Source organism: Lepidothrix coronata, unplaced genomic scaffold (assembly GCF_001604755.1).
Source record: "Lepidothrix coronata isolate B3197 unplaced genomic scaffold, Lepidothrix_coronata-1.0 Scaffold53, whole genome shotgun sequence".
NCBI lineage: Eukaryota > Metazoa > Chordata > Aves > Passeriformes > Pipridae > Lepidothrix > Lepidothrix coronata.
The window spans coordinates 64,425-83,076 of record NW_016690233.1 but is presented as its reverse complement, the minus strand read 5'-3'; the positions used below and the strand labels follow the sequence as shown (position 1 = coordinate 83,076).

General features: G+C 39.6%; 1 protein-coding gene across 2 annotated transcripts in view; it reads right to left on the bottom strand.

Annotated features, from left to right (window-relative positions):
* Positions 1 to 724: 724 nt before the first annotated feature.
* KDELC2 (KDEL motif containing 2) overlaps positions 725 to 18,652 on the bottom strand; it is a 62,459-nt gene continuing 44,531 nt past the window's right edge. The window contains exons 1-8 of one of the 2 annotated variants that reach the window (XM_017816008.1): positions 16,933 to 17,140; positions 12,238 to 12,435; positions 11,552 to 11,838; positions 10,524 to 10,740; positions 8,962 to 9,158; positions 7,818 to 8,012; positions 6,890 to 6,994; positions 5,435 to 6,038 (exon numbers count right to left, since the gene is read on the bottom strand). In XM_017816008.1, coding sequence (XP_017671497.1) covers positions 5,913 to 6,038; positions 6,890 to 6,994; positions 7,818 to 8,012; positions 8,962 to 9,158; positions 10,524 to 10,740; positions 11,552 to 11,838; positions 12,238 to 12,435; positions 16,933 to 17,140 — 1,533 coding nt within the window. In that variant the 3' untranslated portion in view covers positions 5,435 to 5,912. Of the gene's footprint in view, positions 6,039 to 6,889; positions 6,995 to 7,817; positions 8,013 to 8,961; positions 9,159 to 10,523; positions 10,741 to 11,551; positions 11,839 to 12,237; positions 12,436 to 16,932; positions 17,141 to 18,652 lie in introns of those variants that run through there. The other variant, XM_017816007.1, reaches the window with a different exon arrangement.

The window sequence follows — 18,652 nt, the reverse complement described above, 5'->3', positions numbered from 1 at the left end:
ATTCCAATTGGCATCTTACAGTGCACAGATTGCCTGTTTTTGAGTTGACTGGCTCACGTTTTACAGGGAAAAACCAATTTTCCTGTGTCTCTCAACTTGAAATAAAAGATCCCATTGCTAGTGTGTGTTTCTGTGGCTGGAATGGAACTGTAATGAGGGAAATATATCATATTATCTTGCAAAAGAGTAAATAGCAATAGCCATAGTATTAATTCACTATACATATAGCATTATTAATAGTCAGGAAAAAGTCACAGTTTTTCTAGATCCTTGGGAATATTTTGATTTGAGACAACATTTTGTCACAGAAAACTTGCCTTCCTGCAGCTAATCAAAATTTGGAAACCATTCCACAAGAAATACTCAGAATTATTCTGCACCTTAAGTATGTAGTACTTACATTTAAGTTTTGCCAAATATTTATGATTATTATGAAGTCATAATCTAAGTGATCTGTACCACCTTTAAATGTTTGGGTTTTTTTAAAGAGTCAAAAGTTAATTTAGTACAAATCAGGTATTTAAAATTTACATCTACTTTTCACTTTCAGTTGCAGGAAGTTTGGGATCAGTGAGATGGTTGACTACCTTACAAACACAAGTGAATCTTTCAGGAAACAGAGGAGATACCAAAGTCTCAATACTATGGAATGGTTGTAGAGTGAAAAGACATGTTAGAGTTTGTCAGCAGGGGTTAGTCCACATTAAAGTACCTTTGTTCATAAGGCAGTAGAAAGCACAATTTATTGGCAGAAATGCAGGTTCTATCAGCAACATACATTCCTGACATTTTTTAAATAACTCATCTTGCCGAACAGCGTAAGTAAACTATCTTAAGGATACTTGCCAGAACGAATTGAATCTCCTCTCTGTAAGATTTTGCTTGAGTGGTTATGTCAGAGGTATGATTTTTTTGATTCTTCTGTATCTTATATTTTAGCAAATAAAACCTTACTGTACAGATCCTGACTGATTTTTTTAGAGTTGGGAGTGGGATAGGAATATGTCATGATCACTCACCTGTGGCCTACAGAGCATACTGATATTTATGTATAACTTATAAAGTACATTAATATTCCTATTGACTGCTTTAAATTAATAACTTTGATGGTTCATAACTGTACTCAAAACATTTTGTAATTGTCTCATTCCTGTAAAGTGTATATTCAGCTTCTTGAACAAGCAGATCTTGCACTTTCAATCCAGGCATATAATGCCAAATCAATGCATTCTATTTCTGTCAGATCTTCTGTGTATTGCACGACTATGATATATTGTGGTAATATATAATAATAATGTATAATATTAATATATAATTTCACAGCTTTATAATCCAACATTCAAATACTTGCAAAACTTTCTCAATATTATCAGAGGAGACATAAACATCAATAGAGTCAAAAGTGTCAGCACAGAAAGGCTACACTGCCTCTTGGAGACACTGAAGATCTGCATGTTTTCATCCTTTTGCTATGTGACTACATAAATGCTTGTTGTATGACTGAAATGTAGTTCATAGAATAATGAGAATCTGGAGGTCATGTAGCCAAGCTTCATCTCCTTGGGGATATCAGTGTAAGATTTTTTTTCTCTTATCTTACTGGAATTTTCCACGTTGCAGCTTTTGTCTGTGGTTTGTAGGCTTTCTGCCGTGTACCTCTGAGAAGTCTGGCTTCATCTTTTCTACAACCTCCCTCTGGAGTTCAGCAGGGTAATCTTTCCTTTACCTTCACTTTTTAAGGTTGACCTAACGCTGCTCACTGTGCTTCTCCTCATACCCCATGTGCCCCAACCCCTTTATCACCTCGGTGGTCCATGGTCAACATGGACCGTCAACGTATTTCTTGTACAAAGGAGTCCAAAACTGAATACAGTACTCCAGTTGCAGTGTCACAACTACCAAACAGAAGTGAAGAAACATCTGCCCTGATCTGCTGGCCACATTCCTGCTAATACCCTTGTGGTTTATCACTACTCACATGACGGGACTCGATAAAGGTAATTCCTACAGATGTCTAAAATTACTTCAAACAGACATGCATGTAGCCATTTTTCCCTTAATCTTACAGCAAAACACAAACACAAAATTAGGGCCATAGCTCTCTGCAGTAGAGATTTTCTTATTAATGACTCAAAACAGAAGCACTGTACTCGAAACTCAAGCATCAGTACTCCTATAGCCTCTTTAAAATGCTGTAAAAATATTCAGAGGCAAGAAGATTCTGGTGCTTAAATCCTGTGAACCTAAACAATAGTATATTCATAAAAAATCTTGCCCTTACAGACAAAACTTTTGAAAACTGCAGTAGTAAAGGAGTTGATAATATCATAAGTTTATATAATGATTCTTTTCCTTATTACAGTTTCTTTGCAAGCTTCTCAAACGTGCTCAAACAGGTGATGTATGTTTTCCCTGTCAGCTCTCCTCCCTAACTAAATAATTTACTTTATAATGTAATAAATGTCGGGCGTATGCTTCCCAGGATGGACGCCTGAATCTAACATTCCATCAGACAAGCTTTGATTATAGGGTTTTTTTAATTATGAATCTACAAGGCGGGCCTGGCATAATACTGTTATGAAACTAGTATACTGGTTATCTTGAGGTAAATCTCAAGAAATACAGTCTAAAAATATATGAATTTTTATCTCCTTTATGTTCAACAGATCATGATTTACTAGTTCTCATTTCAAGATGAAACTGAGGTTGGGTATTTCCAAATGCGGGTGCCTAAATATATCAGGACATATATGACGTAACATAAAAGCAGTGTTCACAGTAGGAAACTACTGTTTAGGTTAAAAGAATCTAAAAATAAAGAACTCTAAGCAAAGAGTTCTGCATGACCAACTGTCCGACCCCTTCTATGTAGATTCCAATGTTTGAAAACATTGGCCCTGGGCTTTAGGGAATACTATTTCAAACAAATAAACCTGTCTCTGTCATTACTGATAAACTCTTGATGAAAACAGGACAGATTTACTCCCTGTATTTAAAAGCTGAAATTACTATAGGAAAATTCAGTACTGTGGCACGGTAACTGTTTTTTAAAATTACCACCAACAAGAGATTTTTATACCTTTGAACAGCTGCTGTTCTAGAACTACTTTAGTAGACTCTACTCTAAAAATACTATTTAATGTATGTATTACACTTTACTTGCACAAACAGGTTTTACTGAGTATTTAACAATTCCTGTAACACACTAGGCCAATGGTTATCATCCTGTCATCAAACTCAAATAGGTCTGACATCCTTTCTGGCCCAGTGGGGCAATTGTTATGATTGCTCTTCATTTAAATTGCATGCAGTACCACCAATGGAAAGAAGAAAGGCTTTTATCTTTGGAAGATCTGTAGTTATAAATTGAACCAAATTTTCTCAAAGTACTATGGACTTTTAGTAAAAGTTCCACTATGTCTATACTGTTTTTTTTATTTTGTCAGGAAGATGAACGTATTCATATTTTTCAGGATATTTCTTGCCTGTAAGCTATAAAAGCATCTGTAAGGCATTCTGTGACAAAACAGCTTTTGCTTTGAGGGGATGCTTATTATAAAAGCAAAGAGCTTTTCGGCAGAGAAGAATTTAGAATAGTTTCTTTCCCCTTTATTATGAGGGAAGAAAGGAGGGATGAAATATTCACATTTATTCATAATTTACATTTAATCTGATTCTTCTTCCAGTTTGAAAGACTTCAAGCCAGGGAAGTTTTCCTGCACAGATACTTCCAAAGAACTATAAAGTATGCATCATGACTCCCCCGTTCTCTCCCATTTTTAAAAATAAAAATGGAGAATTTTTGGACTTTTGGTTTGAAATATGCAGAAAACTTTGTTGCTTCAACCATCTGGTATGCTTAATTGTCTTTGCTGAGCACACCACTTCCAAAAATATCGGCGAATATAAAATGCACGTGGTATAATCGATATCAAAAATAGGATCATACCATACAGTAAAAATTACTGTATACATAAAAGGAAAGAAAAGCCCATACTCAGTTGTGTCAGCTTCAGCAATGGAACCCTCTTCCATAATTTTGATGTAGAAAATTTTATGTCAGACCAGTTGAACACATCTTTATAGTCTGAAGTTCTAGGACTGATTGTCATGCTAAATAAAAATACAACCACTATATATATTATTGTTAGAACCAAAACAAAGAGGATGATGGGTAGAGCAACACACTACAGAATTTTTTCTTAACTGGCATAATGTAATAAATGATGGATGGGTTAACCTCTTTAGAAACCTGAAGTTCTTTTCATATTTAGCATACAGAAAAATCTAGCCTTTCTTCCTGTTCTAATGCAGAAATTTTACGCGAGTAACTTGCAGTGAAGAACTACAAATTAAGCCAGCATGAGGTTTAGAGCACTATGTGCACCAAAGCAATGGTAGGGAGAATTTGGTATCCAGGAAAGGTATAATCCGAGTGTAGCTGAGTTGGAAGCTCCTCAGGCAGCTACATTAGCCACAGTGAAAATGCAAAGGACAGAAATGGGTGCGTGGGCACTGGTCTTGGTATCGGTGTCTCCTTCCAGGACTGTTTATGCATTTTGAAGTAGACAAACTTGGGTAAAGATCAACAGACGTATTTGGAGCCACATCCAGGACTAGGATTTTTCTTCTGTCCCACCCAAAGGCGCGCTTTATTGCAATGGTATGACCAGCTCCTTCTGACCCTGTGAATTTTGTTAGTTTCATGGCTGCACGACTTAAGTGGAAGACCTGAAGACCTCTTGTCTAGTCTGGAGCTAAGGCATTCTCTTGAAAATTTGCTTTAAATCAAACCAAGGAGGACAATTAGCTTCCCAATTGCTTAATGTGGACTCTAACCCCTACACTATTACATAGAAAGCGCAGCATAGGGTTTTTCATCATATATGTGAACCAAACAATGAAGTCTGATCTACTCTCTGATTTCAGTATAAGGTTAGGCACGATCCAGATTCAGAAAATTAGTAAGATGCCCCAGGGAACTTAGGTACAGAAAAAAGTAGTCCTGAAGCCAAGTGAAAAAGATGGTGGCATTCCATAGCTCTACACAAAAGTTAAACCTGCTAACAAATTTCAGATTTCAAGTAGCCTAGAATACTGTAGATGGTATTGTTGAACTAAGACACCAGTATTTCGCCTGGTCTGAAATTCCCAAGTACTTTTGTGGATCTGTGTCTATATTCACAGATACAGTCACTGGCAGGGAACAAGTCTTCAGAGTTGGCACTAGAAACATTGTGATTGTGATAGTTACACAGTCTGCTTTAAAGCAGCATTTAATTCTGGTGATACACAGCCATGACGCTTATAAACATATTATTCTAGTCTCTCCCCCTCCTCTCCATTTTCCTCTAAAATTGCTGAGTATTATATCATGTTGTCTATTCTGTTACCTGTCATAGACCACAAAATAATCTCAAAGCAAGACCAGATCTGATACCTGTAAATATCAAATATTCCTTTTGTCTAGTTAGAAAATTGTTTTGTGTAAAAGAATCCATCTAAAATTGAGGTAAACTTTATGAAGAAATCATAACACTGTTTTAGTATGTTACAAATGCTCCTTTAGAATAACCCATGACAAGATTTCTGTGGTGATTGGTTCCTCACAAAACTTTGGTAAATAGGTCCCTGCCGGAACACAAGCAGCACTGTGTTCTTCCTGATGATGCAGTACATCAAACAAATTCCCTAGATGCTCCCCATTACAGGCTCAGTATCTGTTTGGTGGTGGTCATGGAGGCAAACTTGTGGGAACCAACGTTGTAGATTAGAGTGAGTGTGAAAAAGGGTATGAAAATATAAGAAGAATACATAACTAAGAATGTTTGCTAGTGCATAAGTGTCTTAGATTTCACAGCTTAATTCTTATTCTTGCATTTTAAGTGGGTGATTTTCTCCATCCAGTACAGTTATAGATCTTCCCTTAAAGGCTTTTTCCTGTGGCAACTGCATACTGAGTCTCTGTCATCAGGCTGAGGTACAAGTTCCATTCCATCCCGTATTTCAGGTTTGCTGGCTTGACGTTTGGCATATTCCTGAAATATGTAAACAACATTTAAGAATGCTATAAGCACCAACATATAATTCATGAAACAAAATTCTCCTCCTCCCTTCCACTCAGAAGCTTACCTTTACCCAGCCTCCTTATGTCATTGTTTACAACTTCTGTACAAGCTGTCTTTATAACACACCTACTAATAGGCTACATTGCCTCTGAAAACACTCTTTAATGTTTATGCCTATTATTAATGGTAACTTGAATATTGTCATTATTTGTGCCTCTAACCACTTTGTGCAGATAATGCTGTCATTTTTGTACACTGAACAGTTTCAAACTTTGTAACAACCTGTGGCTGCTGAAGCTGACATCTAACTGCAGAGTAGAAAAGGAAAAAAAATTTGTACTTTCAGAGAAGAGAAACTTCTTTCACTAGAGATTTGCATCTCCTAGGGAAGCAATAACTATTGGGCCTGCTTCACCCCCTACCCTACCACTCCACTAGCCGTACTTCCGTAATTTCTTTTCCATGTATGCATTGTTTTGTAATACAACAGAGTATCTCCTGATATGTGTGAGAAAGGAAGAAAACTGTATACAGATTATCGCTTACAGAGATCTATTAGAAACCACATACCAAGTGACACTGAAAACAGGGTTGACTGTGGGGATTGGGACAAAAAAAATAAAATTGCTGATTCTGTAAAACAACTATTATGTAAGGTTGCCTCTTTAATGATAAAGCAGGTTTTAGCAAAGCTCTTCACACTGATCTCCTGTGAATATGAACCATATCTGCTATTGATCTAAGTAAGGACTGAATGTGAAATTTGTAACATCAGCAGCAGTAGCAGCTGCGGGACAGTAACAGTGATCTATTGTACTAACCTGGAGCACTTTGTAATAGTAGCAGTAAAACCTGTGAGGCTGAAGCAATTCTCTTGCCATTAACTGTCCTTCTTTAGCAATTTTTCGTGCTTCTTCATCATTTTCCTGGAAAATTCGGATGGAACAAGTGAATAATACAGAAATAAGTGAGCTGCTCAAAGCCTGGCTGGCAATGGAAGTTTTATTAAATAGGCTATTCACATCTGCAACTTTATTGAAATTACTGGTAGACTGCAAAGGCATGCTTTAAATTGCAGATTTGTTTAAAAATACTGGATTGCTTTTATTGTCACAACTGGTACCTTAGGGCTATCAGTAACACCTTTCAGGAATAACCGTACAATTCTGAAAACTCAAATTGATTACTGCTCTACTTTTTTGCCCAAGCCTTCAAAATCAGGTCTGACGTGTCCCAGACATACTTAGTTTTACAGAAGACAAACCCACAGATGTTGTATTCTCTTATGCAGTGGAATCCAATGTCTTCCTTTTAAAAATAACTTCGCTTGAATTCATGTACTTATTCTCAAGTTTTTTAGGTCTATATTTCAGCCTTTAGTATTCCCCTCTAATTCCTTATGAAGAACTACAGTACTCTCAGAACTAAAAAAAGCTATAGCATTAATTATGTAGTATCTAGGATTCTGGTTGTTTCTTTGACAAGTACCTTAGTCAATATACTAAGGCTCTGACTCATGAACACTTCTGCACACACCTAAATTGAACTCCTGTGTACTGCCCTAAATAGAGATGGTTACTTCAATTAAGGCCTTCCCATCTAATACTAAGAACAAAATGTATTTTATCCCAGGATCTTGATAGACTCCATGCTAAATATGTAGGTAGAAATTCAAAAGAAGAAAATATTAAGATAAATTCTTGTTATGTTTGTTTATCACTCTGAACATGAATTTGTAATGGAACTTACCTTAGCCCATTTTATTTTCTCTAGCAAGTCCTCTAAGTTTCTTTTAACTGGAACATAATGTTTCCAAGGTTTTAATCCATTATAAAAGTGTTCATAGTATTGGGAATCTTGCTTCAATATTAGACTATCACCCAGCAAGAGGTATGGAAACCTATAAGCTGCTACAGTGCCATCTACATTCACTTGATATTTGTACTACAAAATGAAGAGGGGAAAAAAGAGAAACATTTTGTATTAGAATTGGAACACTGACTGTATGAATGATTATTTTAACAAGCAAGAAGTAACCATGTTTATTAATTCTCATCTTCAAACCCATTTTAGTGCTAAGTAGGTGTAGTTTCATGGTGCTCTGGATAATATAATGGAAGAAGGATATGTCTTCAACCACAGACTGACAGTCAAGAACCTTTGTGTCACAGGTACTGCCTGATGGGTATTCTACTGAAGTGTCTTAGGATAGAGCAAGGGGTACAGTGGGGAAGGAAATAAACTAATCTATGCTTAAATTCAAAACCAGTAAATTTATTCTGACTTAAAATTCCATTATTTTGTAGAATAATCTGAAACATATATTTTTATATAAAATAGTCTGAGATATTATACTAAAAGTAACCATGACTGCACTGCTCTGGCAGATGTTCTCAGCATTTTTGATATACCCATGTCTGGAACAGAACTTCAACTGTTATGTATTATAATGGCTTTATATAGGACTCTGTCCTCTTTACTTTTTATATGTCTGAGGCAGTGTAATTTGTGTGCTAAAGTGCAACAAAGTTTAACTTGTTACTCCAAGGACTCTTCCTGACATCCATAATGTACTTGCAGTATATCCAAGTTGTGTCCATTCTTTTCATATTTACCCCAAATAAAAGCAACACGGATGGCAAGAAATCAAATTTTTCAATTTGTTCACAAATAAAAATGAAAGTAAGCCCAGATCTCTCTCTAAGGGTCTTTCTTGGCTTTCTTTACAAGTGTGTCACAGAAGACATTGATTACAGGTGGTTTACCTACCCCACACGGACTAATATTCCCAGTGTAGCATAATTGTTTTATTTACTGAATGGAATCAACAAAAGTAAGCCTTGTCTTTTCAGCTGGAAAGAACTTGACAGCAAAACTCTAATTTGCTTGCTACCTTAAAGAAGTCAAAGAAGCCCATCAGCTGAACCTTTCCCAGATCATTTTCTTTTTCTCTGAAGAAGAAATATCCTGTTATTCCAGCATCTAGTAGTTCTGGATTTTCCTTGGATAACTTGACAAGATGGAGACGTTCTTCCCGGCTGTCTCGACCCCTAAATAAAGCTCGCTCAGTTTTGTTTTCCCAGAATGGACCTATGACAATTGAGAGATATGGTAAAAGCAAACAGTAATGAAATGTCATTGTATGTTTAATGCAAATAAGAAACTTGGTATGAGAGTGGCATTACACTCAGAGACATGGTATAACAGGCATGGTTTCTCCCAGTGAATCCATAATCACTTATGAATCACAGGGTTAAACTCCCAGTTCTGGTTTGAATTTTGTGATGAGAAATTGAGATGCTTATACAAGGAAAATCAGAGAATTGCTTTTCCACTAGACAATTTTTTATTTAAATAACTTCAACTATCTTGAAAGCTACATAAGGGATTATAATAAAATATATCAGTAAAATACTAATAATTAAAGTAATTCTTCATCCATAAAGTCTGCCACAATAACCAAACTTCTTTAGCAAAACCCACTTCTGTTACCCAGCAATTTAATTAGGTCCCTGAGGAATCACTTAACAATGCCTTGAAAAGGAAAATAAATAGCTATGTTGTGTCCTCTAGATACTTAGCAAGAGCCTGAAAGACTTCATCTCTGCTTACTGCCTGCTTTTAAAAACATTAAATATGTCCTTCCTTACCCTTCTGCTGAAAATTTCCTTGACGTGCCCACTAAGTGGAGTACTCTTTTATTGTCTCCTAATTGGAAATGCAGCTGTATTAAATCAGTAAACACAGAGTGCCTTGAATTGACAATTTAATTAAAATATTTAAAAACTAATAAAGAAAAGAGAATCTGAGAACTAATTAAATAAAAATAATTAACTTCTCACTCAAGTTTTACTCCTTAGGTACTGCAAATATGCCATGTGTCTGATCCCTAAGTATTCATTAATTTCTGGGGGAGAGGAAGACACCTGTCAGTAAAACTGACTCTTTTTTCAAAGCTAGAAAAACAATTCAGAAGATGACACTCTGAGGTATTTTTTATACAGACAATATTTTCTCATTTGAAAGAGCTGTGGCATAATAGCTTACTTCTTTCAAGATTCAAATTCATTTTTTTGTAAACAGAACATTGGGCCACAACACCGTCAGGCAAAGAATTACTATTTGATTAGAAGAAACATATTTGAGTCCTTCAGTGAGGAGAAAGGCTTTTTAATTATATTTTCTTTTGACAGGTCACACTAGGTATCTTCTGGATACCTTTAAGTCAAAATTCACCATTGTTACAAACTGTACTTTTTTTGGTTCTAAATCCCTATTATACACCTCCTCAGTGGCAGTGTTGAAACTGTTACAATCTGTAAAGACTAACCTACTTGTATTAAGAGATCTCCTAGGGCACTTGTGAACTGAAGACTTTAACACATTATTTCAATGCAACTTGCTTCTTTGATGGAAATCACAGTTCTTTCTCTAAATCCATGATCTCTAATTTACCTGTATTGCCTTGAATGGAAAGGAGATCGTTTGTGACTCCACGTAGGGTTTCAAGAGTTGAATGGGTTACATCATACGTTGGAAGGACTATATCTCTTGAATCCACAGAGCCACACCATGAAATGACAGGTATAGGACCAGGTGTATCATTAGCTTTCCGATACTCAACTGGCCAGTCTCCAACATTAAGATAAAACTCCACATCAGGAAGACGAACCTAAATGTATACCCAAGAAAGGATAATAACATAAAGAGAGACGGTGTTTGTCACTCTTACATATATTCTTCGGTTCTCTTACGTCATGCAGATTCAATAAACCTAACGCATAGTTCATAGATTTAGCTGTGCTTAAAGGTATCAATTTCAAGTTTCTGCCCTACAAGCGAGTATGAAAGGAGCACTCAGAAGCCACGGAGTATGAAAGGAGCCAGGAAACGGCTGGCAGTCGGGACTTTGCCCCTGCAGCTTCCCTAGCATTTTCATTACTGCAAAGGCCAGCCCCCACACATTACCCCTTAGATACGCTGTTGTCTTGAGGGAAAAAACAGAAGTCAAATCTTACTTCAGGAATTATAAATCTGAAGATACAACAACAGATGTGATGCTGCCATATTTAAATATGTTTAGCCTGCAGAAGAGATGACTGAGAGGGGATCTTACCAATGCCTACAAATAATCTTAAGGGCAGGTGTCAAGAGAGACACTCTTTCCAGTGGTGCCCAGAGATAGGACAAGGGAAAATAGGCACATGCTGAAACACGGGGAGTTCCATCTGAATATAAGGAAAAACTTCTTCCTGTGAGGGTGACAGAGCACTGGAACAGGCTGCCCAGAGAGGCTGTGGAGTCTTCTTGCCTGAAGATATTCAAAACCTGCCTAGAGGTGGTGATCCTGTGCAACCTGATCTGGGTGAACCTGCTTTGGCAAGGGAGTTGGACTAGATGATCTCCAGAGGTCCCTTCCCAGCCCAACCAGTCTGTGATTCTGTGATATTGCCTTAATTGTCTTACATGATCAAAACTGATACCTTTCTTGCCAGTGACAGGAACATTTCATCGGAGAACATTTTGAAGTCTGTATACTTCCCTAGGGAGCGACGGTAGATGTGATTATCTAGAATAGTGTAATGAACAATAGCACCTCTTGTTTGACTGAATTTTGCTGGGATTTCTTTAAGCATTCGCTGAAGGTCAATGGTGGGAAAAGAAATGAAGTCTTTTGTAATCTGAGGTTCTTGGGATGGACAAGACATAATGTTCTGCCAGTCCTCAGGGTCTTCTTCAGGACAGTCACAATATTCATGATAAACTGGTCCTGGGGAAAACAAAGCACTGAGAGTCTGTATTTGTGATTCTCCAACAATCATAATTCCCCAAACATGTAGGCATATATATGTAGACATTACAGAGGCTTGTCATTTTTTATTCTATGTTTTCTTAAGTTTTCCTGGGAAATCATCCTCCCTGTAATTTCTGGAATTTAGCAGTGTAACTGAGAAAACAGCAATATTCTTCTCTTTTCAGAAATACTAGATTTTTATCAAGGTGAAATTAATTTGCAAAATGAAGCTCCATTATTGTGAACCTGCCAAGCACATGGGGGATTCACAACAGTTCTAACTGTCCACAACGACCACAGCTCAGGTATTGCCGTGTCAATTATAGCCTAATTCAGAACTTCGATATGTTACATTAAATCAGAAAATACTCTTACCTTTCAAAATATAAGGAGATCGAGCTACATGCTGATCACCATAAAGTATCTCAATTTTTAAGCCTTTCATGACACTTCCATACATCCGATACCGCATAAGAAATGTACCATCATTTCTATCCAAAGGCAGAGGGGTGTAAATTCGGGTGACTTCATTTGGAGAAAGTCCTTTAATTACCACTTTAAACTGTGTTCTTCCTGAAAAGAGGAAAATAAAACCAGATAAAAGCACCTTGAGCTATTAGAATCACATCCACTAAACAAAGGTGAGAGCAAACTCTTCCAGATTAAGACCACGGAATTTAATTTAACTTTTCACTAGAATTTAATTATACCAAGTTGGTAAGATTAATTTCCAGTGATGAAAGATTACCCTACCAACTTTTCTTGCCCATCACATACCTATAAATGGTAAACCTCTAAGTGGAGATAAAAAGTTAAATATTTGATTACAAGATAGAAGGAAAGCTTAACAGTATTTTGAAGCTAAGATTAGGTTTAATACTAAGTTTTCAAGTTAGTGCCTTGAGGAAAAATAATTTCCTCTAGAGTAAGAAAGACAGGAAACTAACTTAAAATAACAGGAGAAAAGAATACTTGCCAGCTTGTGGAAAGGCAGTTGCAGCATGCAGGAGTCAGATACAAATTGTTCAGCTTTGGGCTGCTGCTGACTGTCTTGCACATTTAAAGTCCCAGCTACTGAAAAGCAGGGATAAGAGAATGATAACAGAGATGTTCCCTGGACACCTGTCTGACCTGTGCTTAAAGACCACCAGCATTTCATCATTAATGCACTATAACTTTTAAACTGGGTATGGGATATTTTATGGACGAGTACACATAAATGTAAGTCTGTTATATTCCCTTATTTCTGTCACAAGTGGTCAACAACAATTTTATTCTTAAAAAAAAAAAAGAGGGGGACAGATTATTCACAAAATGTTATCGTCTAAGCACTGTGAACCAAACAAATATAATGAATGTTACCACCAAGTAATATACAGAAATAAATGAAACAAAAAAAATCCAGACAAGAATCAAGGTGTTACTAAAATTTGAATGTGTCCCAACAGCACTAAACGACTGAGATGTTACAGTTAATTCTACACTTTGCATCCACAAATAAATGCACTGATGTGTTAATGCAGGAGTCTTTCAATCATGTCTTCCGAAGAGCACTGCATCCTGAAATTGTATTCAAGTCAACTACTGTGCAAAAGCCTCCAGATTAGATGACTCTCCTGAAAGAATGGACATTGCCTCTAAATGTCACTGCTCGTCACAACCACCTTTTTCTACTTGCTTAAAAGTGGTTGACATTAAGCAAGTATTCTCTCCCTACGACTATCACCTACCATTATTTGGATGAAAAAGCCTTAAAATCCAGAGCATGTCATGAGGTAGGATCACAGAGAAAATAAGCTTTCTGGTATCACATCTTTGTCTCTTTCTACCCATTTTATAAAACAGCATTTTCACTGGGTATAGAGATCTCCTACCAGAGAAAATAAAGTTTTCAGTTGTCATAAAAAATGAGTGAATATTGAGAAATTGCAAGTCAGCTACTACTGAATTTGATCTCCTTGTCCTCACCTACAGGAAATAACTATGTGGATCTTTTTTCCTGATGGTTATGTCCTCACCATTCTAGAGATATAAGGAGCTCCAGATCTACCCAAAAGATATGTTAGTTTTAGCTGGTGACACTTCAGATACAGGAAGCATTTGATAAGGGAAGTGACCTGATAACAGAACTCCTCAGGAAAAAGCTAACCCCACTGAAAGCAGGGGGGAAGAAAGGGGAGACTGAATATTTAATGTAAGTACAAATCATTCACTGAAGGCAACAGGATTTATGTTTATGATTTACAACATTCATTGTGTAGTGGGGCCAAGGCCTCTAAGTACTACTGAAGTATTTAATTATAGCAGGTTTTTGATGATTTTTTTTTTAATCAGACTAAGGTTACCATGGTACTTTCACCTATGTTTTTTTGTTTCTCTCTATCCAAAGGAATGACAAAAAGAAAAATATGTCTTTCTTGAATCATCACCACTAGTAGTTCTCTGTTACCCTGAAAACATGTCTGGGACAGCATTTTAAGTAAAAAATAATTTCCAAATACTGAAGAAAAATACAGACACAGTCAAAATAGGATATTTTAAGAAATCTTGATGATGACACTTGCTTAATGCATTTTTTTCTCTTGGAAGAGAAGGAAGTCAAAGAAGAAGCATATGAATGAATAGCATATACTTTAACAGAGTCAGATGTGAGAACATATATCCAGGAGCAAAGAAATACAGGTTATGGTAGGAAGTCGTGTGTGACCCTCACAAAACCCCAAGCATCATGGTCAATCAGACCCGAGGCAGGTCCTGCAGTGCCCAGGGGCAAACGTGAGTGTAAGACACTAACTGAAAGGCACTAACTCTGTTTAGCAAAGAGCTGGAAGAAGTGTGCCACTGCTCTTTGAAAGTATTCGGTAAAACCTGCAAGAATACTTGTGAGGCCTTAAAAATATTTGTTAGCAAAGTATGTAGATCATCTGAAGAACAGTTAACTGCTAAGTTTATCATGGTGAATGGTACATAAACACATGGTTGGCAGCTGTTAAACCTAAGGGAAAACTTAGCAGAAAAGAAGGATGAGGCAATCCAAGTATTCAAAGAAAAAAATCTATGCAGTTCAAACTAAAACAAAGTACTATATTTTCAGCTGTGATTTTTTAATCTTTGGAACAAATTTTCTAGGGAAATAGTAAATTCTGCATCATTTGGCATCTTCCTACAAAGATGGGTCAAAGAGTTACAGCCTCTGGGTTGAAATCACAGTACGATGTGCAGTGGTGTGTGTCAATTCTGCCGAATGGCCTTGACACTCAGAAAACAAATCCGGATTTAAAATCTGCTAATTCTACTACACAAGTTTCATAAGGAATTCCAGTAAGTACTGACCTATTTGACTGAAATTCTCATCCTCACAAAACACAGTTTAATAGATCTGCACAAATTTTACGAATGGGAAGTCTTCACTGCAGCACTCCTGCTCTGATTGCAGTGCTCCTGTTTGTGCAATGGAGGTGACAATGCAGATTTATTCTGCTATCCTGACAGGGATATTTTGAGATGTATTTAATTTATATTGGAAACTAGCGCCTGAATAAATATTATTCATTGCAATTCTTGCTGACATTTTACAGATAGAATTTGAATATTTAAAATAATTTGAGAATGGAAGTTTTTAGCCTGTTGTCCATATAAATACATTAAACAGTGCTCATGCACTGGAATATGATCGATTGTACTTCTAAATCGTTAAAGGATCCTTGGCACTCTCCTAAATAATTCTTGGCATGGCTCAGCAGTCAGCACAGGCCGAGCCAATCGCTCTTCCCTGCCAGCAGCACGCATGCTTTGTCTTGGTTTGGAGGCTACAGCTCTATGAATGGAGATCACACCATGCCAGATGGCATTGGGACCTGGAAACTTTCCTGAGATATTGAATTTATTAACATAAATATTAACACACATGAACATACTGAGGTCAAAACTATGTTCTCAGGACCCATGACCTACCGGTTTATCTTGAAGGCTTTAAACTAGCATGAGAATCCAATTGAGCTTCGCACTTTTTCACCTTTAGCAACCTGCTTGAACCCAAGGCTCACCCTGTGCAGCTCAAATCAGCCTCCACTACACTGGTAGCGAGTGTGCAGTCGCATTCTTGTGTGCAATTACAAAACTGCGCTGAAATCCAGCAACAAGCTGTAACAGCAGCTGGAGAAAGTCCAGACGTGAAGCATCTGTCAGACTGAAAACATAACTTGTATGTCTACTCTTCAATTTCACAAGTGGCAGCCTTCAAACTGCAAGACACCAAGAGGCTGTGCATACTTGGTAGATACCCTCTCAGTACCATCTATACGAACAGCAAAGAGCAAAATAAGTAGCTTCTACCCTACTTAACAAATTAGCAACATGGGATTTCCACTGGGGCTATCTCAGGGTCATCTTCATTATGGAATCTGCGATGCAGAAGTAATTTTTATTCTAAATTTAAACTGTTCATATAGAGTGCGTGGAGTTAACTTGCAGCAGCAAGCAGCTGACTGACAGAATATGGCTGGCCTGCAAGAACAAACCCAATTCTCACCCTCAGGAGAAGTGTCATGGGATGGTGTGTGCTTGTGCTGAGTAAATAACAGATGAAAATTACTCCTTAATGGAGCAGCAGTAGGATAACGGAGCCCAGAGGGCCGTGCTGACCGAGACAGAAATTTTAAGCAACTGGTGTGCGTGCACCATTAAAGATAACTGCGTTATCAATTGCCAACAGGGTACTGTGATCTTACATCCACTAGCTCCAGGAGCACTGGTTTATTTGTAGCTTGCTGGTTCGTTGCTGTAAATCCCACACTGTGTACAGGAGACCAAGGGTGAGAGGCAGAGCTCCGCGGAGGAGGCACTGGGCTGCACCAGAAGAAGGAAAAGGTCTTGACCCGCACTGAGCGATGCGGGACTGGTCGCGGGGGGCAACCCGGGCCCAGCGACCGCAGAGCGAGCGCTCGAAGTGGGTAAGGAAGGAAGAGGGGAAGGCGAAGGCAGCTCCGTCCAGCTCCTGCGGAGAAATCGCAGCCCCGGGCAGGGACTCCACCCTGCGCCCCTGCGCGCCCCCGAGCACACGTACGGTACCTGGCGGGGAGCGGGAGAAGTTGTGTCCGGCCGCGCTGACCGCCTGGATGTAGAAGTACCGCACGGGCAGGGTGAGCCCCGCGTCCAGCCCGGGGCCCCACGCCAGGCTCCGCTCGGCGCTCACGGGGTCCGCCGGCTCCGTCGCCCGCAGCAGCGGCCAAGCGGCGCCCAGCAGCACCACCAGCAGTGGCAACCCGCGGGCCCCCATCGCCCTCGGCCGCCAAGCCCCGCCGCGCCGCCCCGGCCGCGTCCGCTCGGAATGGGGGGCCAGGGCCTCCTCCGGACCTGCGCGTCCCCGCTCCCGCTCCCCGCCCCGCGGGGCGGCCCGACGGGGCCGCGGCCGGGGCCGGGCAGAGCCGGCGGGCGGCGCGGGAAGGGCCGGGCTGTCCCCGGGCGCCTGAATCCGGCACCGCCTTTCCTCCTCCGCCTCCCCCACGCTGCCCGGGACGAGCTGCAGGACTCGTGTACGGGCCGTCCCGCGATGTAGCCCAGGGAGTTCGGGGGCCGAGAACTTCCCCCGACAGAACCCGTGTGCCGCGGGGCTCAGCCGGCCCGCACAGGGAACGGCCCGCGGGGCGGGGAGCAGGCGGCGGGAGCGCCGGGCCAGGTTCGGAGCTGTGTGCTTTCCACGAGCCACGGAAAACACAGAAAAGGCGGTATGAGAGCGAGGAGCGGGACTCGGACCCGCTAGTCTGCAGGCGGCTGCGCTGCGCCCAGCGCTTGCCTGTCCCGAGAGCTTTTCGTTCCCTGACTGTGGGCGCTGTGCAGGACACGCTGAAAGGCTGATGATTAGTACGTGTGTGTCATCTTCTCCTCAAACAATACGTTGCCTGTGGTTAGGATGCAATTCAGCCGGCAATTGAACAGGTGGTCTGGAATTTAAAAAGGAAAAAAATCATCTCTCTCTAAAGCTTGTTATTACTCCCCGTGCCAGCTTATTTACAGAGATTGCTGTCAAAGGACAACCACCCCCCCACCCCCGACATAATTTAAAATTCCTCCTTGCTGTTTCTAGGGTTTCCCATAGTGACTGTATTTGAAGTGAAGGACAGAGCGGGGACCCTGTTGGGAGGCACTGGCATGTTGTTCCCTGCCCCTGGGCTCAGCTCCCTGTCCCGAGGAGGAGGCCGAGCTCATGCCTTGTCCCAGCACAGCTCAGGCATGCACCCATGCTCAAGTGCTTCCGAGGCCTGTGGGGGAGATGTTGCTGGTGGCCTCCCTAGCGCAGTAATGTTTGGTGATGGGGAAGGAGAGATTACTGCATTATTCTCTAGAAAGTTTAGCAACAAAGTAATTTCATGGATTTAAAATGTTGGGATACAAGTACAGAGGGAAAAAACTCCAACGATTTGTCTCCTTAGGTTGTTTTATCATTTTTACTAGAAGCATTTGCTGGTACTAGAAAGTATTTCAGTGTGTCAGTAGATGGGAGGGCTAGTAAGGCTGTAGGAGAATTAAATCAAGCTTCTGGGCAAGCCTGGATTTTCACATGCAAAGCAATGAGAGCACAAATGAATGCTGCTTGGTTTTGAATAACATGAACTTCAAGTCTCTGTGCATACAGATCATGAAAAACAGGTTCTTGGAATGGGGAATTATCAAGTCTGGTTTCCTCCTTGCTTTTGTCTTGAGTCTCCTCAATTCCCTTTGGATAGCCACAGACTTCCACTGTGTACCAAGTGTAATATTCCCAACAGGCAAGAGAAAACTTGTGTAGTGT